This window comes from Argiope bruennichi, chromosome 5 (assembly GCF_947563725.1).
Source record: "Argiope bruennichi chromosome 5, qqArgBrue1.1, whole genome shotgun sequence".
Lineage (NCBI taxonomy): Eukaryota > Metazoa > Arthropoda > Arachnida > Araneae > Araneidae > Argiope > Argiope bruennichi.
Genome location: NC_079155.1, coordinates 89,686,989 through 89,713,529, shown reverse-complemented (window position 1 = coordinate 89,713,529; position 26,541 = coordinate 89,686,989). Strand labels below are relative to the sequence as shown.

Genomic DNA, 26,541 nt, shown 5'->3' with positions numbered 1-26,541 from the left:
AAAATTGGTTCTAAAATTTCATACCAGCAACAGCGTACATATACATAAAAAATGATTTAATATCGCAGTAACACACGAGTTATACTTCCTATAATTTAAACTTTAAAATGTTTTGAAAATATGCTAGAAAATATTTTTTAAAAGACATCAAAATTATATAGAAATAACATTGATACCATTGATATATTTATTTTCCGAACTTTAGATATATGTAAAAATAGTTTTTGTACAATTACATACTCTAAAGTCTTTGACGGAATTTTTTTATTGTGATTAGTTTTAATTAAAAACAGAAATAAAATTTTTAAAAATACTTTCATAATAAGTATTAACCCTCCAAGAAGTAACTATGTGCCAAATTTAACAGATTCTGTAGATTTAGATATTTTGCCGTTCAAAGCAGTGCACATAATAAGCCCACCTTCTTTTAATAAAATGACCATTTAGCTTCATATTTCAACACATTTTTGACATGTTAGTAAATAACTCTAACATCAACATTCACAAAGTGAATCTCTCTCTCAGTGACATCCAAGTTTGTGTACAATATTACTGAGCAGAGATTCACTGTTTATAAATATTCTAATAACTAAGTATTGAGATGCCTGACCAATTATACTTCATTAAATGTTAATATTATCTTAATTTTAATAAAGAATATATATATATATAGATTTTTTTAACCGAACTGGTTGCGGATCTCACTTACTCTAGCAGTCTCATGCAGCTGCCTAATCAGAAATCCACAATTATCTACATCCAACGGTCTACCTTCTATAGTAAATGCTCCCAAAATATGGGGTTCAACAAAATATTGAATGTATACGCATTTTGCGACAATTTGCAAAAATAGTATATGGACTTAAAATCTTTATTAAGCCATATATTAAAAATATTTTTATAAAATTATTTCATAATAAATGTTGCTTCCTTCACAAAAATTCCTTCTTGGCCCATAAAAAAAATTCCTTCCAAAAGAACGGATATTGTTCCGTCCCTGAAAAAAATTCAGTGCGTTGAAATGAAGTAGCTAGTTAGACATTCAGTAATTGAAAAGTGAGTTGCAATGTAAAATTTTGGGAACTCCTGCTGTAGAATGTTTTGAACGATTATTACCCTCAAGAATGTCACAATTTACAAACTGTATACGAGCGTATAAACATTTTTCATGAAAAATTATAAGTGCTTCGATCTTTGTCTAAAGTTTGCCTTTCAATAATCAAAACATAAACAAAAGGGAAAAAAGAATTTTCTTTTATCGCAAGGTGTAAATCAATAAAACAGCGCTCCAAAGACTTCATTTTACAAAGCTTCAAAGTGGTAACAAATTTCATTCACAGTAATACATTTCTAGGTAATTTTTAATGGTCTACTTATCGTCTTCCTTATCTAACGTCTTAAACAAAGAAATCAATGAATGCTTATTTGCTCAGCAAATCGATTTCATGGTTTAATAATTTCTTTTCAAAACGAAACTTAATTAATAGACTAGCACTTAAACATGCATAATTGGTAAAAAAAAAAAAAAAAAAAAAAAATGGATCATAATATTCCTTGCAGGCATATCACCAATATTTGTGAATAGAGCGTCACAGTTTGAATAGAAAATTAATAGTTGAAGAAGAAAAAAAACATTACATACTAACATCCTTCTAATCTAGATATTTTAATTATAGTTTATCAATGATAGGTAGTTGATTTATTCATTTCTTTTAAATTATACATTTGAGTTTAAAACTTCTATTCCTTGGTCTTTTTTTTTTTTTTTTTTTCCAAAGGAAAAAGTTACAAAAACAATGGAAAGAATGGTAACGAAAAACTGCCGCGAAAAAATTCCGCCGTGATTTTGGAATTAAAAGCCCACAAACAAAAACATTAAAGGCTTAATAACATATCCTAATTTGATTTCCATTTTGGTAACCATTTTAAAATTCTAAATAATTTAAAACTGCACAAAATTTAAAATCTCACGCATTTTTACTTATTTTAATCAACAATAAATGACTGATAATTAAAATTTTATTAGATACTGGAACAACTACAATAAAGAAAGAATAAACCGTACGGATAATAATAATTAAAAAAAAGATTAATTTCTAAATCCCACTGAAAATTCGAATCAATTTATTTCAAAATGCTTTCGATTTGTAACATCGAACTATACTGGACATGACACGATCATTTTCGACGAATCATGATCAGTGTCTTTTTATCTAAATTTTATCTTCAAGTACAAACCAAAGAATTTTTAATATACTGTCATGTTGTATTTTCCTACGCACTCTAATTGTACAGTTTCGAAAAATTATATTCAAATGTTCTTTATCAGTACAGTTACCACTATATTTCTTCACGTAATAGAAATAAATGAAATAGTATTTCCATTTTAATCGAATAATCAATAGAAATTCGATTTAAATTCAACTCAATAACTAAGACCATGACTCTTGTAAGTAATATACTGTAAGTTCTATATCCATTGCCATCTGATGATATTTCAAGATGTTCTTACAATATTCTAACCTAAGCCTTATTAAATTTCAACAGAATATTCGGAAAATAATTTCGTTTTTTGTTTATGAAAATTAAAAGGTTTAAAACATTTTATAACATAAAAATATTTTAATAAGCTATAAAGGAACCATTCTGGCCCAATACAATTTTCTTAATGCATAAATGACTCCACATTCCTGGAAGCACTGCTCTCTACTTGGGGAGGGGGGATTGAAGTGATTTTTGGCATCTTTATTAGAATTAACGATTTTGCCATTGAAAAAAATTATAAAAAAAAATAATATGTAATAACTCTTGGCTGTCAGATCTGATGAATATGAAGAGTGCAACTATACATCCTATCCAAGCTGTAAAAGCCTGTAACAAAACATCAAATCTTTATAATTTTGGTACTATTTTTAGAGTCCAAAATATTATACTTTCCCTTTAATTTCAACTATCTCTTCTGTTAGATAGAATCACTCGGATTTTTTTTAGTAAACAGTAATATAATTTCAAATTAATAGTAAAACTTCCAATTAGAAATGCAAAATAAATAAATTTTTTTGACATTCCAAGATACAGAAATTCAAAATATCATTTTCTTTAATTAATGAGATTTCTGTTCTATGAAAATTTGTTCATGTACTCTCATACAACTCATGGGCGCAATTTAGTTTTGATCCTCCTCTCCAGCTGCATGAATCATTTAAGAAATCGATTTGCTTCATCAGGTTTTAAGAGAAAAACAAAGATGTCAAATTGATGGAGCAAATCATTTCCTGGGACAAAGTGTGGAATTTAAATATACAGCTTCGAAACTAAATCAAATCGTTTATCATAGACAGAAATTTCGAATGTGTTAAATCGACATCGACCCGGATAGTCGATTTTTCGAATTTTATTCTTTGGTTTGCTTCAGTAAATAACATTTATTGTTATTTATCAATATTGTTTTTTCATTCATCAGCTACAACTGTCCTCACCTGCACTAAGAAAAATAGTCCATTTCTTACATTACAATGCAAGAACGAAATTTTACAAACTAATTCTGTAGTTCTCATCTTTTTATTTACTCCACATAACATTTTTCCTTGTGTGAATAGAATGTTCACCTTTCCGATAAAAAAATAAAAATTTAAATAAAATGGAGAAAATACTTCTTCTCATTGTCCATTTTGATATGTATCTCAAAAAACAATATGTGCAGAATCGAAATAATTATATTTGTGAAAACTATTATACATCAGCAATCAAAATGTATTGTCATAACATGATTTAGATAAAAGTTCCTAGGTCAAAATTTTACTGATGATACTTGAAGAAAAAATAAAATTACTTTCCAATGGAAGAATGGCAATGGAGTGAAATTACCTATGAAAACAATTACTAAGCAGATAAAATATATGAAATAGAAGCTGTAGTCATAACATTGGCCATAATGTTAATATTACTGTAAGAAATATTGATTTATACTTCATTTGATGTCTGAAAAAAAAAGAATAACTGTTTAAATTAACTTATTCTCAAAAATTAACCTCATGATTACATCATTTGTTTTATTTATTTATTTGATTATTTATCCATACTATTGCAATTTTGCCTACTAAAATACTTATGGATAAAATATTTCCATCCATAAATATTTTACATTTGGTTTGAAAATGCAAAAACAAAAAATTATATATGGAAGCAATATTAGTACTTTTCATTTGGAAGTGTAAATTTGACAGCATTACTATTTAATCAAATTACATTATTATTAATTTTAACAATTTAAAGTCCAATATCATGAGATTTTAATGTTTTATCAAAAAAAAAATTACTCATGCTTAAAAAATTATTTTTTTAAATGCCATCTAAATAATTTTTGATGCAAAAATTTTAACTACTTATATGTAAATTAAATATAACAAATTATATAAAAAAATTGCTAGGCAATCAAATGGAAATGAGATTTAATTTAAGAGAAATATTAAGATATTTTTAAAAATTCAGTCTTTTTCCAAGAAATTCATAAAATTTTTGACATATGAATGAAAAACTGTGTTGTATTTGATAAAAAAAAAATTAAGTGAAATTGTATTAAAAGAATAATTTTAAAATATATAAATATTCTAACAAGCATATCAGCAAAGTTTGCAATATCCTGCAATTAAATCAAAAATGAAACACTGGGGGGGATTACACTCAAGAAAGAAAAGAGGGGGGGGGAGCTTGACTTTAAACAATAATTAGCATTGAAATCTAATCACAATATATATATTAACGACTTTCAGACATGAAAGGCTGATCAGTTCTATATATTTTCTTCAAGAGACATTTATTTCACCAAAACAGGAGTGAGATGAAACATGAAGTAGGAGATGCAATTAGCAATACAGTGAAAGATTATTCATGTAATTAGGAATCATGGTAACCATGGATAGCCCATAAAAATGCCAAAAAAAGGCCACAAATTTACAATAAAATATTTGAGCAATTTGCAGTAAGGTGTCTAAACATAGAATTATGATTTAATAACAGCAGATTTCTGTACTTAAAATTTTCTGATTCCTTTTTCAAAAGAATAATAAAATTAATTATAATAAAAATTGCCTCTTCTATCAAATTATCTTTTTCACATTATTATAACACTATATAAAATATTCTTTGCATCGGTCCTAAAAACTTTATTGCCATTTGAATTAGTCATATGAGCAATCAATACAATTTTTAAATTAAAATAAATAAGTAGAGTCCAAAATAATTCTACTTATTGTTTAAATTAATTCTTAGTTGATTCTTTGAAAAGGGGAGGGATACAAAAAGAAAATGCATTTAACCAAATAGAAGTCAAAGTCAAGATCTAACAGAGGACTACAGAAATGCATATTGCCGTGCATTAACTCTCTGCAAAGTAAAACATCCAAATGTGCTAGTCTCAGAATCTTGAACAAATAGTATCCACTCATTTTGGATTTGATAGTTTAAGTTGTATTATAGTAAGTTTTGTATGGTACATTACAAGTCTATTCTAACAATAAATGAATATTACAGAAAAGAAGGATAAAAATATTATACATTTTTAGCAAATTTTAAAATTTATATTATGAAAAATTAAAATAATTGCATACTTTTGCTTCTAACGAGATATATTATTGTTAGCAGCATGAATAAAATCTTTTTAGAGCTGCAAAAATCCATGGAAGTATTTCTGGTTATTTCCATTTTTCAATTTATTCAAAAATTACAAAAAAAAAAAAAAAAAAAAAAAAAAAAAAAAAAAATGTGGATGAAAGCAAAATAAATTATTAAATAGTGAAAACACAAAACTTGAGAAGATAAGAATAGAAAACAAAACACAAAAGTTAAGACATCTACTTGAATTCCTAAATCAAAATAATATATACTTTTCTAATGATTATAGCTTGGCAAATCAATATTCATAATTTCCATAACTCATTAAATGATTAACAAATTTATTAAATGAACAATGAATATGAAATTAAATATATGTACAGAAATATAACAATATACTTATGCATTACCATGATAACTTACACATACCAATAAATGAAATTTCTGATATTCACAATTCTCACAAGCTAGAATACACCTATTAAAATTACATGACACTAAATAGCTTCAATGAAAAATATTTTTATTGCAATTCACACATATTTTCATTATTGACATATCTTTAATTTCCCAATGCATAATATTTTTATACCATGAATGTAATACACATTTTTAAGCTATATTCTGTTCTAGGAATGATGGCAATGGTGTCATTATTTTCTTAAAGATGATTTTTTTTTAACTACATTGTATTATATAGTAAAAAAGTCTATTTACAACATGATGATGATCAGAAAGCGGGAAGAAAACCCATGATAAAAAAGAGATGGTGAGAAAATATGCAACAACAAAAAAAAAAAAAAAAAATTATACTTTAAAGTTAGATGTGTTTTTAAATGTCTACTAGGAGGAAGCACGTAAGAAAGTAGAAACCCACTTTTAATTTAAATTAATCAGACAAATCAATTTTTATTAATAATAAGTCACTTTAGCCAACCAGTTGGTTCATCAGGATAACACAGCAATTATATTTCATTTCATTTAAAACTTTTAAAAACAATTTATTCCATCAATAAACTATTTTTAAGAAATATCAAATTCTATCATTCATTGTCTTTTGCCTTTTCAGTCTACTATGTATATGAAACTTTCTAATGAAAATCAGTCTGATGACATACAATGCTAATAAAAAAGTAACTGTGATCTTTACATCTATGTTCTAACTTTCTTAATATTGTAATTTCATTTTTTATTCATCAAGTAAACTAAACATATATAAACAATCCTTCTTCCTTGAATTCCAACAATAGAAAAAAAGACATGTAATTAAAGGAAAGAAGGAAAATGGTTTGAATTTCAGGACAATACAATCTGTTATTGAAAACAAGACACAAAAATATATTTAAGGAATCATGATTAAGGAAAAATTAGACTATAAATTGGTTTCAATGAAAAGAATATATTTATTTTTTTAATTTTAAGATGATGAAAAAATCATTTTTAAGTTGTAATGTTTTGACAAATCATTGTAAAAAAATCATTGTCACTGTAAAAATATTCACTTCATTTGTAATTAAATAATTAGTTATTAATTTGTAATAAAAATTCTTATTAAAATTTCAAAAGATAGCTACGAGCTGCATATATTCACTTTCCTAACTGTATCTGTGTCAACTTTGGTATCTGTAAATCTACTAGTCTACTAGTATATAACACACACACTAATGAGAATGTTAGAATGTCAAAACACACCAATGAAATCTTAAATTTCATTCAAAATAGTTATATTAACAATTTCAATCAGCTGCAACCGGTTGTTTTATTTGATATTATAAACCATATTAACACTGAAAACATATTGACTGTTGACATTTCTATGTACTTGTCTATCTTAAGAGCAAGATAATAAGTCTAATTCATCAGTCATATAAAATTGAGACAACTTCTCAGTTTTATTTGATTTCAATTGTTTCATACATTAAGAAATGAATGTTTTATTTGTAATTTTTTTTTCCAGTACACTTCAAGGTATTATAAAGTATTTTAAAGTCATAAAAAGAAATCTTTTGCTTATCATGTAGAAGCTATGTAATATCAGATAACTTTTCACATTATGATTTCATTAAAAATTTTGAACAAGACATGAGGTTGCTTCCATACAAGAGATGATGGGTAGATATTTTCTGAAATTTTTCATTTCAACTATTTAAATTTCACATCAAAATAGAATTCTAAAATCTCTTTCCAAGTTTTGTAAAACATGATAAATTGCTTTATAATCATTTTTTTTAATATTATTATTATTCTCCTAAAGGCAGATTATTTAAAATTTCTTCAAGTCAATTTGAATTTTCCATTAATTTATATAACATATTTGTATACAAATGAATCTATTAATTAAACTATATTTTAGTTAATAAGTTTTAAAATATATTATAAAATTAGAAATCAATGCACAGATTTCTAGAAATAATTAATTTTTAAAAATATTACAATTAGTTTCAATGACATACACATCAGTTTTATTTACTTGTTGAAACACAAAATCAGAAATATTCTAGGATTCTTGAAATATTGAATTAAATTTTTTGAAAATAAACCAAAATTTTCATTTTTTTAGGGGGGGGGGGATAAAACAAATGTTGTTTGCTCTAACTGAAGAGTTTAATGCAGCCTCCTTAAAGTTGCTATTTTTTAAACCAGATTTATCAGATTACTTAAGAATTAAATAATCTCTCAAGAAAATAAATTTATCAAAACTCTTAAAGGGTAAATAAAATAGAATAATATCATCATTCAATGTGTATTGTTTATGCAAGCTATCAAACAAATTAACAAGCAGATTAAATAAAATAATTTCAAAACTAAGAATAAAACAATACATTTGTTTTGAACAAAATAATGCCTGAATATTTACTTTAATAAAATCATACAATTTTTATACAGGTACCTTTTTTTTTTTTTTTTTTACAAAAACATTAAATATTAATTTAACTTTCATATCTTCAAAAAAAAATAATTGTATTAGCTATTAAAGCAAATTATTCATTACCAAAAATACTGACTACATCTCTGCTTGTGGAAAGTGATAATAATTCTCAAATTTGCAAAGCTACTAGCAAAATCACTTTCTTTGAAAAAGCAAAAACAGTCATATAAAAATCTTCAATTACAAACTAATCGGCAAATAAAAATCTTACTTCTTAGTCATAGATCTTGTACACATTCAACAGCTCCATATGAGTATATGGAATATTTTTTTCTTTTAAAAGCAAAGATTTTTAAGAAAATTTAAAATAATTCTAATTTAAAGTTTCTGTCATCTCTTTTGTGTCATTTCTCTAAATAAATGCTCATTTAAAAATAAATATTAATATTAAAATATAAATATTTAAAGGTTATTAATATGGAGAAATTAGGAGTTCACAGACTTCCCATTAAAAAAAATATGCTGTCATTAGAAATTAAAAACTTACTTTTCTATTCCTGTGTCAGAACTGGTAAGACTAGATGATTCAGATTCAAAACTATGGAAACTATTGCAGTTGTCACCTCTTTCAGATTGCTGTCTCATTGAAACTGTATTATCTGCAACAAATAAAAAACTAATTGCAAATACAAATATACTCCAAGAAAAATACTCCTTACATGAAATAAGTGACTAGATAAAATTTTACAACTTAAATATTACAAGGTATCATTAATATGGAGAATAAATATCTGATCAATGATAAAAATGACTATTCATAAGATAATAAAGAAGTCTCTTAACAACAGAAGGAAAAGATACATGAAATATATTTTTCTTAGTTATCTCATTTTTTTGACTCGCTTATCAAAAACTGCATAATATTAAGATAAAAAAAAATTTCATAATATTTATCATACATTTCAAGATAAAAAAATTTATCTGACAAAAATTTCAATGTAAGATGATTCAACATAAAACTATTTTTAAAAAAACAACAAATAATATCACAGCATATCCATTTTTATTTATATTGGAATGATACTTTAATAAAAAAATACATAAACTTAAGAATAAGCATAAATAATTTCATACTAGCAAAAATATTTTTAAAAGATTTGAAGCTATGCACTCTTAAAACATTTATAACATTACAACAATTTTAAATATAAAAACAGGAATAATTAACAAACTTGAAGAAAAAACAGCTGCATAAAAACTGTTTATTATTCAATAGTTATATTAATGAAACACATACATTAACATCCGATAATTCTGCAGTGAAACTAAACAAGTAGATATCTTAATGATCAGATATCATATGATGCATATAGACAGAAATGAATTCACAAGTATTTTTTTTAATTTTCAAATGTACTGCTAAATTCATTCAGCAATTTATATTAATGCTTTTAATGCAGATCCTATGTAACTTCCAGCATGAAGCTACATGAATTATTATCGTACATTTCATCTGTATCATGTCTTTCTTATTCATAGTCTATATCTAAAATCTTTAATTTCTAGAAAAAATTCAAATAGCTAAATCATTAAGTTTGTGAAATTAATCAAAATTGTAAACACTGCACATGTCTGAAATTTAGTTATAAAATTCCTAGATATTTCTTGGTAGCTGTAGAATTGAAGCAAAAATTCTACTACATTTTTTTAATTGTGATGCAGTTTTACAACTTCAATTAATATAAATTTTATATTTGTTCATTTGTTTTTTCACTATTCAAGAAACTTTTTTTTTTTTTTTTACTCAAATGATTTCACATCTGAAACATTAAAGTGAAGTAAAAATCTGACATATCAAATTATTCAAAGAGTTAATGTGACACATAAATATATATGCATATTTTTTTTTAATTTTCATTAATACAAAAAAAGAGAGTATTTTTTTTAAAAAAATATGAAAAATTAATATATATTTCACTAATGAGCATAATTTACAATAATTTTGCAGTGTTCACATTTTCAAACACAAACAGTGAGCAACGAAAAAGCGAAATTCAGAAAATAATTATTCATATCATTATTCCTCAACATTATTCACCATTTTATTTTCTTAACATATTTTGTATTGCTCAATTCAGATTACTTTTTGGTACAGCAGGCAGTATTTTTAAATTCATGTACCTGCATTTTTCTCAATTACTAAATAAAAGTTCATTTAGGGCAAGATAATGGTTTAACACTTAACCCTCAAAATACTCCATCTGAATCTAAAATGTATGTCAAAGTATCCATGACATTAGAGAGAAACAAAAACCAGGAAGATAAAAAGAAATTTTAATAAGATGTCATAGGCAGAAATAGAATCAATAGAATTTCCATAAAACATTGTTATGTTGTTTCCATACATTTTTCCATAAAACATTAGTGGAGTTTTATTGAATTTCTTTACCTCCAAATTTCAAATAAATTTTTGTTTATTGAAAATAAATCATATTTTACAGTCTATATTGCATACTGACAATGAATAATGGATTTTTCAAAAATGAGTCGATGAAATAAAGAAAAACAGGCTTAACTAGTTTTGTCAAGATTAGATAATTTATTTTTGCGTATTCTTTGAAGACTTCAAACTAAAAGTTAAAAACATCAGTATTTCAAGTTCTTGTTTAAGACAATTGAGCAGTTATGTGACAAATTTTGATTTTTTGGTCAAACAACTTTCATCAACAGAAATTATATTTAACAAATTATATATCAATTCCATTCACATCAAAGAAAGTTCTACCTTCATCATATGCAGCAGAATTCAAACTATTAAATTTGAAAAAACTATTTCTTTAAAGAATTCTTTCAGCCTATAATCTGTTAATGCCTATAATCTACATATGCCTTTTTAGGAATGTGTGTCACCTTTTTCCAATATACTGATATAGTTCAAAATTCAAAATAATACTCAACTAAATTCAATAAAAATTAAATACCTTGAAGAAAATTTGCACAATTCCAAAACTAAATTTTCAAAATTAACTTAAATGCTAAAATAATATACTTGTTCTTGACTAACTTAAAACTGTACAAAGGCTTTGTTGTCAAATTTGCAAAACATTTGCTAAATTGGCACCACCTTCAATACAGACAAAAAAAAAAATTTAAAAAAAAAGAGGGTACAGAAATTACACTAAAAAACCATTCAATTTTCATTTAAGGTTCGCAATTGAAAGTGTTTGTATTGACACATCTGGCAAGTTTTTGTTTTAAAAAAATTATAACTTAGAAATAATAATAAAATTTTAAGTCTAACTAGAAAAAAATTGAGTAAGTTATAGTCAGCCTCAGTAAAATACAGAAATTTAAGATTTTGAAAAGTTCAAAAAAATTGAAATGCTCCTCAGTTTTCATACTTTATATGAATATTATTTCTGTTTTTAAAGTATTGCAACCTTAATATATTTTTCACTATTGTGTTATATATTTTTCACTTTAGCAGAAAACTGACACATAAAACAGACAATTTTGTGTAAATTCAAGTTTGAGATTTATTGAATTTATATATTAAATAATCAAATTATATAAATAAAATATTGTCTTTTTAAAAAAATACTTACCAACTAAAGTTCCATGAGGTGGCATATTCCAAACACCATTTCTTTGAACCTATATAAATAAATATAATAAATAAATTTTTTCAAAATAATAAATTATACAGTTTTTAAGAAATATTACTGATACACTTTATTACTTTGGAAAGACAATTTCACATAGGAAAAAAAAGGTGTTAATAGAAAATTTTGGGAAGTTTTTATTGTATTGTTATATTTGATCTTGCATTACATTGTATTAAATTGAGATAATTGAAAATTATCTTAAAATGAATTTATGCCATAATCCTATTAATATTTTCAAATTCAATTGCAAAGCAAATTTGTAGTCCGATGTAAATACACATCTATCAGTAAAACCAAAAATTTTCAATTAAATTCTATTTAGAATTTCACTGACTGAAAAGCAAAAAAAAAAAAAAAAAAAAAAAGTGACACAAAACAGTACAAAAGGGGAAAACATTTTAAAAGTATGAATTAAATAGTCAATATATAGAAACAATTATCAAAACTAAAGTTCAATTGGTGGTTATATTAATTTCAGAATAATTATAAAAATAAGATATCAAAAAAAAATATTATTTTCCCAAAGACACTTTAAAAAATATATTATCCAAGATAAATTTTCCCAAAGACACTTTGAAAAATATATTATCCAGGACAAATTGAAATGTATATAGGACAACAAATACATAGGAAAAATTGGTACTTAATAGTAAATGTACCTCACTAGAATATTTTAGGAAACATTTATTTAATGGTCAATGGTAAAATCTCGGATATAATACTGTTTTTTTTTTTTTTTTTTTTTTTTTTTATACAGGTCTTTCATTGATATTACTCGACAGGCATTTCAAAGTTTATTTTTTAGCATCAGTCAGCAAAGAGCTTCATTTTGTGTACAATATTCAGAAGTGGAAGAAATTTTTGAGATCTGGTACCTCATTTTTTTTAAGATGAATATTTCTCTGCAAGTTGGCTATTTTGTCAACTTTCTTTGCAATTTCCTTTCATACTAGTTTTTTCTTAAAACCTAATTGTTTATCACAATTTTTTTTTTTTTTTTTGCTAAAAATTTTTGTTTTGTAATTCCTTGTGGCTGAATTCTTGTTTTATAAAGACTGGCCATTTTATCATTAAAACAGTCAAACAGCAATTTTAATACAATTTAACTGCAGATTTCTTAAAAAGATAAATTTAGGGAAAAAATAAGAATCCCTGGAATATGCTTTTTTATATCAAACTTATAACATCTTGATACAAATATTACAATTAAGACAATAGTACAAAAAAAGAACCATTTTGACCAATGGATACAAATTTAATCCAAATTTAGCACAGTATTAATCGCATATTATTCATTTGCATTTGTGTTTAAAAATATCTTATGAATTAAAACATCTGCCATTAAGATTAACAATATCAATAACAATCATATCTAAAGGCAACATGTAATAAAATACTAAACTAAACTAAACTTTAATTTGACAGCCTAGGAATTTAAATGTATTTTTATAATCTCCATTCTTTTTTATTTAAAATATCATTCAATTTGTTTAAATCTTTAGTAAAACTTTCACCGAAAATGTTCATTATTTTCACAATTTACAACAAATTAAGAAATACTTCAGATGAAATGATACAAATATGTAATATTTAAAGAAACCCTAAGTCTGCAAATAATACATTCATCGCTGTTGCAAGACACATTTTATGTTTAACAAGTATACTGCAATTACTACATAGAAGTGAATAAAAGCCAAAAATTCGGATAGTAGCACATCCTATCATATTAATTTAAATGACAGGATCCATTTACAAATTCATCATAAATAATATTTGAAATTAAGTAATAAAATTTTATTTAATATCCAAAATTAATTTTAATTTATAATTGAGGATGCTTTGAATAGTTTATGAATTCCTTTAATATGATAAAAAATAAAAATATTTTGATGCACAATTTTTATAGTAAATATATAGGGTTGTTCCCATATTTCTGTGATTAGTTAGAAAAAAGCTATTTTTAAGAATTATGTATTATACAATTATGTGATATATACAATATTCATCATTTCAAATAAAAAAAAATCATTATTTACCTCCATATCTGATTCAGATGTACGAGGACTACTTTCAGGACTAGAACAAGGACTACGTCCAGGTTTAATGTTTGTTAATGCCTTCAGCTTGCTGTTAATTTCTTCTAAATTAGAAATTTCCTACAATAATATTAAACCATTTAGCACCACAGCAAATGCAAAAATATTTAGTCAGATTAGGAAGTTAGAAATTAGGAAGATAAGTTATAAGCTATTAGTTTCCAAAACTTGCTTATAAGAAATTTAAATATTCAAGCAGAAAAACAAAAACTTACTTGACGCAATTGCTCAGTATAGAGCTTTAACTGATTATCACATTTTAACTGTTCTTGCTCCATCTGTGCAGCAATAGATTGCTTCTGCTTAGTCAGTTCACTTAATTGTATCTATTTAAAATAATAAAATAAAAATGAAACTCTAATTTATTTATAAATACTGTATCAAAAAAAGCATGCAGAATAAAAAGAAAATACTACCTAAGTGAAAACAAAATATCATGCCAAATATTGGATAATCAGATATGAATCAACATAAAATAAAGTACTTAACAAATTTAATTATTATACAGCTCTTTATATTAAACAAATTATATCTTAATTCATAAATCAAAAATTATTTTAATGAATACATTTCAAGCTAAAAGAATTTTAAACAAATGCTGCCACTGAATGTAAATATTTTTCATTAAATTAAAATGTTAAATGTTTATCAAAATAAGTGTTGTTTGTATAAAAGTTGTATGAAAAAAAAAGAGTGAATAAGCATTTCTAAAATTATATCTTTACTGTGAAAAAAAATATTGTTTCCTGTTAAATGTCCAATAAAATATACCAAAATAACTAGTAAACATATTTCAACAAAATAATTAAATAACTCTTCAATATAAATATATCAGCTGTACATTTTTTTTATACTTGCCACTACACAAGATGCTTGTAAAAATCATAGAAATGCATGCATATTTTTTTTGCTTTATCTGAGATAAAATTATTAGAAGAAAAAAAATCTAGCTAATTGTCTATATTCTATATAACCAACATTCTATATTGACTAAAAATATTAATAAATGATTCCAAAATATAAAATATGAATTAGAGAAAATAGTAAATCACACATAGTTTCAAAATTCAGACACCAACATGCCACAGAGATTAAAATAAATTATTACCTCTCGCTGCTTTTAGTAAGGAATAGAAAATTCTTATGAGATTAATAAGAACAGTTACAATCATATAACTAACATATCAGAATATATTTCAAAAGCATTTTGAGTATAATGGTGCTTTAACACTTCTTTTAAAAAGCATAAACGCTTTTAACATACCTGTCTCTGAGCAATAGTTTCTTTGAAGCACTCAATTTCTTGACTTAATTGATCTTTTTCCTCTTCTTCATGAGCCTGAAACTCAAGTTGTTGGAATTCAAGATCTTCAAAACCTTTTCTTTCAATCTCTAGCAATTCTGACTGCGCTTTTAACTCGTCTAATTTAGCAGTTAGCTCAGATTCATTTAATGGTTTATGCTGCATAGCACACAGCTCATTTTGAAGATCTTCAACCAGCTTTTCTTGCTGGTGTACTTTCAACTTTGCAACCTCAAGCTAAAAAAAATTTAAACAGTTAGTCATGATAATAAAAACTGTACTACGTGCATGCATTTCATATCAAATCTGATCCAAAGTTAATTTGTGAATTGTTTAAAAGATTTTTAGACAATCATTAAACTTTATAAAGTTACAATTTGTAATAAGAAAAATTTTATGCATATTTCTGATGTATATAAATAAGAATATTAGCTTGATTAATAATCAATATATAATGACAATTCCTAAAATATTGCATGTTGCTTATTAAATTACCTTACTGTATGTTCTTTGTTAACAATTACATTCTTAAAAAAAAATCAAAAGAAATATACATTTTTTTCCACTTTTTTTTTAAAAAAAAAAGTGTCAGGTTAGTAGCTTGTATTCTTATATTCTACAAATCAGGGAAAGAATTAAATGAGAATTAGTGTGTACAAGGTTAATAATGAAAAAGGGAATCAACATTTGTGATCTTCCAATTATTAAAAAGATAAATTTACCTCTTGATGCGTTAGCTCTGATTTTTGCTCAATGGCCAATTTTCTGCTTTGCAATTCTGCTAATTTATTACCATCAAATATCTGCAACTGCTCTTTATCCTTCAGTTCTCCTGATATCAGTGCATGTTCCAATTGAAGCTTTAAAATGAAAAGTAAAACAATAATTTATGAAAAAAAAATATCAAATGTTTTCCTTAAAAAAAATATATTTTTTAATAGACTGTATGAGAAACAAGAGAAAACAAATTCTAAATGCCCATATCTTTAAAGCCTAAACTGGGGCAAGCCATTCTAAAAGATCTTTCTAAGACACAAATTAAACTCAAAACATACTGGATTATGGAAATTTTATTTAGAAGCAAAGTAAATAATGCAAAAGGATGTTAATAATAATGACAAAATATTATTTTGATTCTAAATGCAATACTTGTGATTATTTAAGATAATGAAAATAACTTTCATTCAATGCCAAGTTATTAAAAGTTATACAATCCAATTTTAACTCTGAGTTCTAACTTTTTGCAAAGAGAAATTCAATAGTTCAGATATTTAGTTTTTAACTAGAGTTAAATTTTAATATAAATTATTAAATATTGAGTTATATATATATTAAATATAGAATGCAGAACTTGCAATGATTACCATTATCAAGAATTTAAAAATTGAATAAATTTATATAATTCAATTATGCACCTTTAAAATATATCCTTTTTTTTCCCATATCTTTCCAAATGTAGCAACTGGAACTTTCATTGTCTGATACCGATTATTAACCAATACTACAGAACTAGCAACAAATTTTTTTAAGTTTCATTTTCCAAATGAGTGGATGTTTCCTTTCTTTGAACATAAAATCCATGGCATACTTTCATTGCCCTTTCTTCTAATTTTGTCCTTTGTTGGTGAACATAAGTGTGGCATCATATCAAGTATCATGCAGAAAGCTGAACATATATTGGAAGATGAAATTATCATTTTTGGAAAATAAAAACTAATAAAAAATTAAGCTTTTAATGAAATAAGACTGATTTTGACTCATCAATAACCGTCAAATCCTTTAAAAGATGCCTCTACTAAATAACAATCTTGTATAATATATAAGAAACAATTAAAAGCAATTAAGATTGTTTGAAGTTTTAAATAATAAAATAAATTTGATTCAATTATTAAATATGCCTTTAATAATATATTTCTCACGTCAAACTGTTTTTAAGAATTTGTGGTGTGCCCTGTCTGCCCCCTCTTTTAATATTAAAAATGGCCATAAAACTTTAAATTTTGATGCCGAAAAATTGACCAATTTCTCCATCATGAAATTTTTCAACATGCATGCAATGCTTAAAAAATGTATTGATTAAAATTATTCTAATTACAGTAAATAAATTGCTTCATAAATTTTACACCTAATTGAATTTAAGGAATTTAAAGAGAAAAGTTGATAACATTAAAAAAAAAAAGAAGAAGAATTACCTCATTAAGCACTTCGTTTTTCTGACAATCAAGCTCAGACACTTTATGCTTTATGGTAGTCATTGTTTCTAAACACTGCTGTTTTTCTCTTTGAAGTTTATTAAATTCTTCTTCAAGATCAACTGCACTCTATAAAATAAGAACATTTTTTTTTATAATTTAATATTTATAATTTAAACATAAAATATATAAAATGTCAAATCACAAAAAAAAAAAAAAAAAAAAAAAAAATTCTCACTGATTAATAATCAAGTTTGTTAAATTACAAATTCAAAAAAGGTAAAATATGGTATTGTTTTTTTTAACTTATTTTTATGAATTTTTAAAAGAAATTAATTATTTTAAAAATATTTTAGAACTGCATATATTCAAGATACTGAAGAAAATTTACAAAACAGCAGTCTGAAATATCAATATTATTCCACATGTATATAATAAACAAACATCAACTAAAAATATCATGATGAATATGGAGGAAAAAGTAATTGTTAAGGTTCTGATAACATAAAAAAAAGGCACGAAATTAAAAATAGAATAAATAATTTCAAGATTAAACTAAAAAAAATTAAAAAAATAAAAAACATTTAAAATTTTAATTAAATTATTCATTTAAATTTCCTAATCTATTCTTAGAAAAAAAATTCATTATACTGAAAAATAAAACTTTTATAAAGAATGTAGATAAATAAAATTTAGTAAAATTTGAAAAAAGCATGCAAATCAATTAAATGTAGTCTTAAATTACGATAAAATATATATACTAAATCTAAATAAAGTAGGCAATATAAAAACCAGAATGCAGTAGTTTCTTGATAATAGATCAAGTCATTGAATCTATTTTTATGGCATTTAAATTTCTTAAATTATTTATTATAAGTCTACACATTATCACATACTGTAGCAAACTTTTTTTATCCTTTGAGAATGCTTGCCATTTATTAATCTTTTGGAACTGATAATAGTTTCATTATCTAATATTACAGTACAGAAAATTATTAAAAATATGTTTACAATATAGGAATTATTGTACAAAAATTAATAATTAAATTATTATTATTATTATTGAAATAATTAAAAATCAAAAATTGAGCTCTCAGTTTTTTTCAGGGTTAATAATCATCCAGTTTAAGTTGTTGGAGACTTCAAGTCATATAGAATCAATATGGTAATAAATATCACTATTAATTTTTCTACATGTTTCTGAGTTTTAACTCTTATTTTTAAAAAATCAAAGCATTTTTCAAGTGCCTCACCTTTTAACACAAAAATTAACAAATTAGATTTAATTGAAATCTTCTATTCTGAACAACCATACGCACATCGCTTTCATAGCAATAATTTCATATGTATGTTGCAATTTATTACTCTTTTTGAAGCAGAGAATTGAACTAAAATTTTATTCATTTCTTTGATATGAAGAGTTTTGCTCAACCATTTTATGATGATTTTTTTTTTAAAAAATATTATTTGGAATTCTCCAGCACATTTTCTAAAACAATAAGATTTTTTTTTAAATGTCCTCTCTTACATTTCTCAAAATTTTAATAGTCAATAAATATAAAGAAAAATAAATAAAATTTGGAAAGATGTTAGTCACCTAGATGAAATATGCATGAAAGATAGTATAAAAATTGTGCTTTAAATATTGATTCGGCATTGATTTATTAAGAGAAAAAAAAAAAACTCCTGTATTATATTTACAAACAAAAATTTCCTTTTAAATTACACATGAAGAAAAAAACATTTGAATTTAACATACAATTCAAAATGAATCCTTATTTTTCAAACTATTTTTATGTTTTTAAAATATTAAATAAACAATTTTTTCCATATACAATTCATATATCATCGATTAAATTTTTTCAGTCATGAAGAGAAGAGTTAATATACTTTTAAAGCTTCATTTAATACTTAAACAAGAAAAATCTATAAAATAGGGGAGTACCACTAATTGGAAATTTTTTTAATGATTAATACATTTTTAATAAATATGTCAATATTAGTGTCAATCTGTAAATTCAAAGAAATATTTTAAAAATTTGATGAAGAAATGACACATTTTTTTTAAAAAAAGCAGTAAAAACATCCACAAAAATACTTTATATCAGAATACTTACTTCAAAACTCATATATATAATATATAAATACACAAAAAAATTATTCCTCTCATTACATAATGTAGTCTAATTGTTTCATGGAAAACAAATTTTCCTTTGCACTATTTAAATATTGCTAATTGATGAAAGAAATTCCCCACTAAGGATTCAAAATGTGGGGAAAAAATGCATATCTGAATAATGGTATGAAAACTGAATATGTATAAAATCAACAGCATCTTCATTTCAAATATGAAGAAAATCAACAGCAGCAATGAAAAAAAATATTATCAGTATGGCACTGGAATAAGAAATTGAGTATTTATGTGATTTATCTTACATAGCATGAAGGAGGGGAAAGACTGCTTTCTTTTTTTAAAAAAATATTTCTCCCAATGTTAGCAATATTTCTTATTCTGAATAAGAACTATTTTTATTCTGACCCCCTCCCCTTCCCTCAAAAAAAAATGTATTCCAACAACAAAAATTTAATATCAATTTCAAGAATAATTTGTTATTTGTAAAAATACTGCTATTTGAATAAATTACAGTGGTAATGGAATAATTTCTATAAGTTACATTAGTATAATAGCTTTTATATTGAAAAGAATATCAAGTTTAATTGAAAAAATAGGCAGTACTTAGGTTTATCATTTAATATTAAGATAATAATACAATTGGAAGAATTTTTTTTTTTTTTTTCCTTTTTTTGTAGTATTTAGTTATAAAATCTTTCATAATATGTATGTCTTTCTTTCCTTTTTTCCTTTTCTAATTTGTATAAATGGAACAAATACAATCAATCTTTCTCATGAATCCTACTTTACATCTTATAATCCTTCTGGATTTGATCACGAACCATATTTACAAGTAGCCATTTCCAAACTTCAAATTTCTCCTTAAAACATAAAAGACACTAAGTATCGAAAACTAGTTTTCTTTTGTGTTGAAATAAAATTGTCTGAACACCCAGAAATGTTTCGATAAGTGTCAAAGTATATTCAGAGTTTAATTTGTACTTTTATATGGTTATTTATCTTCTTCTTAAAATTATTTATTTATAATAAAAAGTTCTTTCAATGAATGGTTCGAACTTAAAGTCAGCCAAGTGAAATTAGTGATGTTTACGCAGGCTCAGAAGGATACTCTAAATGCAATTGGTGCTGCCTTCAAATAGAATAAAGCTCTGATTAGCGATTATTTAACTTACTATAATCAATGTATTATAAAAAACCTATTTTGCTCCTATAGATTTATTTTGATAGAATTTTAATTTTATTTTCAAGATATGCCAAGATGATTAGAGTGTTAATCATAGTTCTTTTTATCCTAAAATAAAATAAATCATAGAAAATATTAATATATTGTATAGGATAATATGCATAAGAAAATGCTCCATTTCTATCTTCTTTCTCTTATCTAGCACCAATATATATTCTCATTTATTTATAGAAATTCTCCTAGTAAGCTAGAAAGCAAAAGTATATTTTTTGATCATCTAAGTTAATATCTTCAAATCCCTATTAATCCTTCTGCAAAAACAATCAAATATTGCATATTGAGGTAACTATATACATAATGGCTTTATTGGTAACACAAAAATCAGTATTAACTGCAAAATAAATGTTTAGCATGTTCTGTAAAGCCACATTTAAATAAATAATTGAAATCAAATACATTCAAAACAATTAAAACATGTGAAGTTTCTAAGATTTCCTAATAATTACTTTGAGATTAGGAAAAAGCTAAGAAAGATTCTACTAAATATCTGCATAGTTTACAAGGCAAACAAAAAAAGTAAACTTACATTATATGAAATTCAGTAAATGGGCTGATAATTTACATTTTTAGCACTATAATGTTATAGGACTAGTCTCCATTAGAAAGATTCATGTACACAATAAACAGAAGTTAAGACTAAGTTTTTAATGTCTGAAAGAACTAACATGGCTTTAATGTCTGACAATTTGGAAGAATCAAAGATATGAACTTATATTTAAATAACATTAAATATAAGCAATAAAATTGACAAACTAGCTGCTCACCAATGGCGCTTGGTATATAACTTTTGAATGGAAGATGGCTTTGGATTCCTAGGAACAATGATCAATGAATATCTACGGAAATTTTTCCAGAATAGTATCATGAGAACCATTTTCTCCCTTTAAGAAACCTATCTAATTTAGATCCAATAGCATATGTTCTTGTTTCATAAAAAAAGTTCCATCGCTTAATATTAATCATATATAAAAGAATTCAAATTCTCTATTTAAAAATTAGTTGAAAATTAAGAAATACATATATACTGTACACATACCTGATTAGAAAATTTATAGTTTGCATTAGAATATTTAGGACTATCATAAAATTCATCACTTTTTGCTTCAACAGGTGGTAATGGCTGATTAGTTTCTGGCAGAGTCAGTGTCAAGTTCTTCCTTGAGGCAAGTTCATTTAAGGCATGCTTATTTTCATACACTTCAGGTCCTTTATCATGGTGACCAGCAACGGTTTTGATACGAGTTCTCGGAGAATGAGGATATGTTAGAAAAGCAGTTCCCATGTAAGGACTACTTGGACCATGTTCATTAGTTGGACTCAGTTTAGAAACTGAACTATTTCCTAAAATTGCACACAATTCATCCTCAGAAGAAGCAGAATTTAAAGCCTTATGATTAACATATGTTGTAGCACCACTATTAGCTGATACACCATCTAAAGGTGCATGAAGATCGAAACCTTGGCCTTCACCTACTGGCGAAATTTGTGAAATATTTCGATCACGAGGTAAAGATCCATTAGTTTTTATTCTATTTGGAACAGTATAATATCCACTTGGTACAGAATATCCAGAACTGTTACTTTTTACACTAGAAGTCATTTGATTTTGAACACTGCGGGTTGGTAAAGTAGGATACTTAAGAGCCACTTTATCCTTTGAATCTTCTGAAGAATAACCTTCAATATTTGAATCTGATTTAGAGCTAATATCCTGAGAATTATTTGAAGAATTAGTCGATGCAGGTGCAGAAGAGTCTGTGGACACTGAACTGAATTCTCCTGATGAAGATGAAGAAGCAGGATCTTTCGGATCAGATGTAGCTTTGAGCTTCGCATTGCGTTCTTTCTGTGCCTGCTCTTCATACTCAGCACATAAGTTCAAAATCTCTTCTAAACGTAATCTTTCTTGTTTCTCTTGTTCTTGATCTCTCAGTCTTTCTTGTACTGCCTAAAAAACAGATTTAAGTTATTAAAAGTAAACTATGACTATTGAATTATAATTATGATGCATAGGAACTTAAAAAGATAAGTCATATCAGAATAATAAAGGATTTGATGGGAATTCATATATTGAAGAAATTTATATATTTGCTTGTTAAATCGCTTTATATAATTTCTGGTAAAAGCTGAATTTATTTATACTTGATGAAACGAAAACAGAACATTTCATCATATAAAATTTGAAATTGCTACTTATAATTATTTTAATATTCTAATAGCTGAAACATGCATGTTATGTAAAATACTAAAAGTTTAAAACTATTATTAAATTTTGATTACTAATTTTTATTTACATACATATAATGCATAAAACACTGCATATCTACAATATAAATAGTTGGAATTTTTGAAAATTTCTCATGTATTTGAAACTTTTTTGCTAGAAAAATAATCCAGCAAATTTTAATGAGTAAAATTAATGGAATAGTAATAAATTTCAACACAAAAAAACCCTCTTTATTACAAAAAAAAAAAAAAATTAAAAAGGCTTAATTTTATTATAATAAAATTTTAAAATGTTATAATTATTAATAATATTACTATTAAATGAACTGAATAAAACTTTTTGATAAGTCAAAAGGACGGTTAGTTAAAAAAAATTATATAAAATTATTTAATTCAACTAGTTATATTTAAATTTCAAAATTGATGATATTTGATATTTTATGATTAACAAGAAAGAACATATGATAAAGAAAAATGTCAGAAAAAAAATTCCTTTGTCTAATTCCTGAAGCAACTGAGGAATTTCAGAAAACAAACCAAAAAGGATTGTGCTGCCAAATTATTGTCACAACATTTTAAATCAATAATCTTCAATTAAAAGTAATAAAAAAATAGCTTACCTTTACATTATACAAAATAATCAATATTTAAAATAAATTTTAAAAATAATACCTAGGAAATCATACTGATAATTATTTCCTAATTTTAAAAGTACAAATAGAAGTGGAAAATAAATGGTACTGCAAGATGCTTTGATCAAAAGCAGATCGCAAAATGCTTTTTACACATATTAATTTATCTTGATTTGCTTAATGTTTATAAAGATCCAATTTTATGATCAATTTTTAGCTCACTTCACGATGTGTTATAAGTTTTGAAATATTGTACATGAGTTTCCAATGATAATATCTTATTTTAATGTTTACAGAACTTTAATAACAATCAAATCTTAATTAAATTAAATTTTATTTCAGACCTAGGCAATCCCTCACCTGATAATGTGCTTGATAAACAAATGATCTCAAATAAGAGGAAAATATAATTCCAAAAATTTTTGCTGTTTTATACATTTAAAAAAATATTTTTTAATTGCTTTTAATTATTATATGAAATATTTTTTAAATTACAAAATCAACTTTTGAAAAGAGCAATACAAAAATACATTTTTAAAAAAAACGTTATTCAAGAATATTTGCATTATTTCAGATTGTTTAGAAATAAAACAATAACAAAGCAAAAAAAAAATGCATATACTTTACAATTATAAAATATACAAGTGAAAATGAACCAATAAATTACATTAAAGAATTAACCTGACAGATAATTAAAATCAGAAACCATTCTTTTACTTATTTAAATCAATTTTAAAAAATAACTTACCTTCCGGTGCTGTTCATGCAGTTCGAATTCACATGCCTTCAGATCTTCTACACTCACATGATGACTTCTACATCCAGGTAAAGGGGAACTTGGGGTGCAACGGCCAGACCAGGCTGTAGCTGGGGAATTTCGCCCAGTCACAGGATCAGGTGTTTTAGAAAACAATCTTTTCGTTTTTGGTGACATAGTAATTTTAGGAACAGTTTGTTGAGGATAAGGAGGAGGTGTAAAAAAGCCAGGCTTTGCAGTCAAAGGACTGTAAACTCTAGACATAGAACTAGGATTGTTTATGACATTCTCAGATGAAAATCCTTTATGAACTCGCATAACAGGTGGAGCTGAATGAAGAATCCGTATACCTTCTTTCACAAAGTACTTGGGAGTATCTTGAGATGTAATTGGTGCAGGTTGACTGTGTGACATATATTCAAATTTTGAAACTTTTTCCACCAAGTCAATACTCTCTAAGTATTGATTTCCTAGAGATTGGGAACCATTTAAAGGTGGGTAATGTTTGGAGGGTTGAACTAGAATTGAAAGAAAGTAGATATGTAAATTTATATATTTAAATTATTTATTGAAATAACAAATAAAGGAAACTAAAGATATAATCAACGACAAAATCAATGCAATAATTAGTTAAAATGTAACAATTGGTATTTTAAATGTAACATTGGCATGTAGTACTGACATTCAATCATTTTTTTTTAATTTAAAAGTCAACCAGATAAATCAAAATCATTATTATTAAACCTTTTGAAAGCTTCTACCTTCTAAAAAATTGTTTTTACTTATAAAACCACAATCATAAACAAATTTATAAACAAATCACTAATAAATATTTTTATTATAAATATTTTTTTAATACAAAGAAACATTTTTTTTTTTTATTTACAAAAAAAATTTCTTGGGATGCATACAAAAATAATTTTAACAAAAGCAAATATCAAATGGGAAACAAAATAATTTATGTATTGTTTCATAATCATTACTGAAAATGCCACAAAGCTTTAAAAAATGTTTGTAAGCAAATAGAATCAAAATTAATTTAAAACTATCAATTTATATTTAATTTGTAATTTTAATTTAGTTTTAAGAACTGAAAATCAATTTAACATAATTTTAACTGTGATTTAAGAATAATAAAAATAAAAATATATCATTTCCATTTAAATCTGATGTTAAAAAAAATGTCAAATAAATGTGGGGGATTTTTGTACTAGCTATTAATTAGCAATACAAATTCAACTCAAATATATGAAAACAATTTCTTAAACTTTTATTCACTTTCGTTAATTACGTCTATGTTGCATCAGAATGAAAACTTTACTAATTAAAAAGAAGAAGTGAAGGCAAAGGTTTCATTTCACGATACTGAACTTTGGCTTTCAAATGATGTTTAATACATAAGGTTTGGCTTTCAAATAAGGTTGAATCAAATACAAGTATTTTTTATTAAGTATTTGAAATTTGTAAAATAATTTCTTTGTAAAGAACATTTTATTTCATATTCTTTCTAACCTAAATTTGATTTCTTATTATATATTTGACATTCTCTTTAAAAAAAAAAAAAAAAAAAACAGACTTTAAATGTACCAAATTTAAGTATATAAATTCTAATGTCTTTAAAAGAAAATAATGATATGTACCAGGAACAAAACTAGAAGACGCTTGCACTTTTCGAGGAGCAGGAGATGCTTGTTTCATTAATTGAGCTTCTTTAGGATTATTAAAACGAAAAAAGTTTGAGCGACCAAGAGTCAACATACATCCTGCAAGTAAAAATAAAAGGATATCTAACTAATCAGCAAAATTAGAAT

General features: G+C 24.8%; 1 protein-coding gene across 4 annotated transcripts in view; it reads right to left on the bottom strand.

The window, feature by feature from the left end:
* The window catches only part of LOC129969590 (pleckstrin homology-like domain family B member 1), a 136,743-nt gene that overhangs the window by 36,416 nt on the left and 73,786 nt on the right, over positions 1 to 26,541 (bottom strand). For 3 of the 4 annotated variants that reach the window (XM_056084226.1, XM_056084225.1, XM_056084228.1), the window contains 10 exons: positions 26,371 to 26,493; positions 24,722 to 25,248; positions 22,152 to 23,063; positions 17,739 to 17,867; positions 16,269 to 16,406; positions 15,508 to 15,783; positions 14,459 to 14,569; positions 14,184 to 14,303; positions 12,088 to 12,136; positions 9,030 to 9,141 (listed from right to left, as the gene is read on the bottom strand). In XM_056084226.1, the coding sequence (XP_055940201.1) occupies positions 9,030 to 9,141; positions 12,088 to 12,136; positions 14,184 to 14,303; positions 14,459 to 14,569; positions 15,508 to 15,783; positions 16,269 to 16,406; positions 17,739 to 17,867; positions 22,152 to 23,063; positions 24,722 to 25,248; positions 26,371 to 26,493 (2,497 nt within the window). The remainder of the gene's footprint in view (positions 1 to 9,029; positions 9,142 to 12,087; positions 12,137 to 14,183; positions 14,304 to 14,458; positions 14,570 to 15,507; positions 15,784 to 16,268; positions 16,407 to 17,738; positions 17,868 to 22,151; positions 23,064 to 24,721; positions 25,249 to 26,370; positions 26,494 to 26,541) is intronic. The other variant, XM_056084227.1, reaches the window with a different exon arrangement.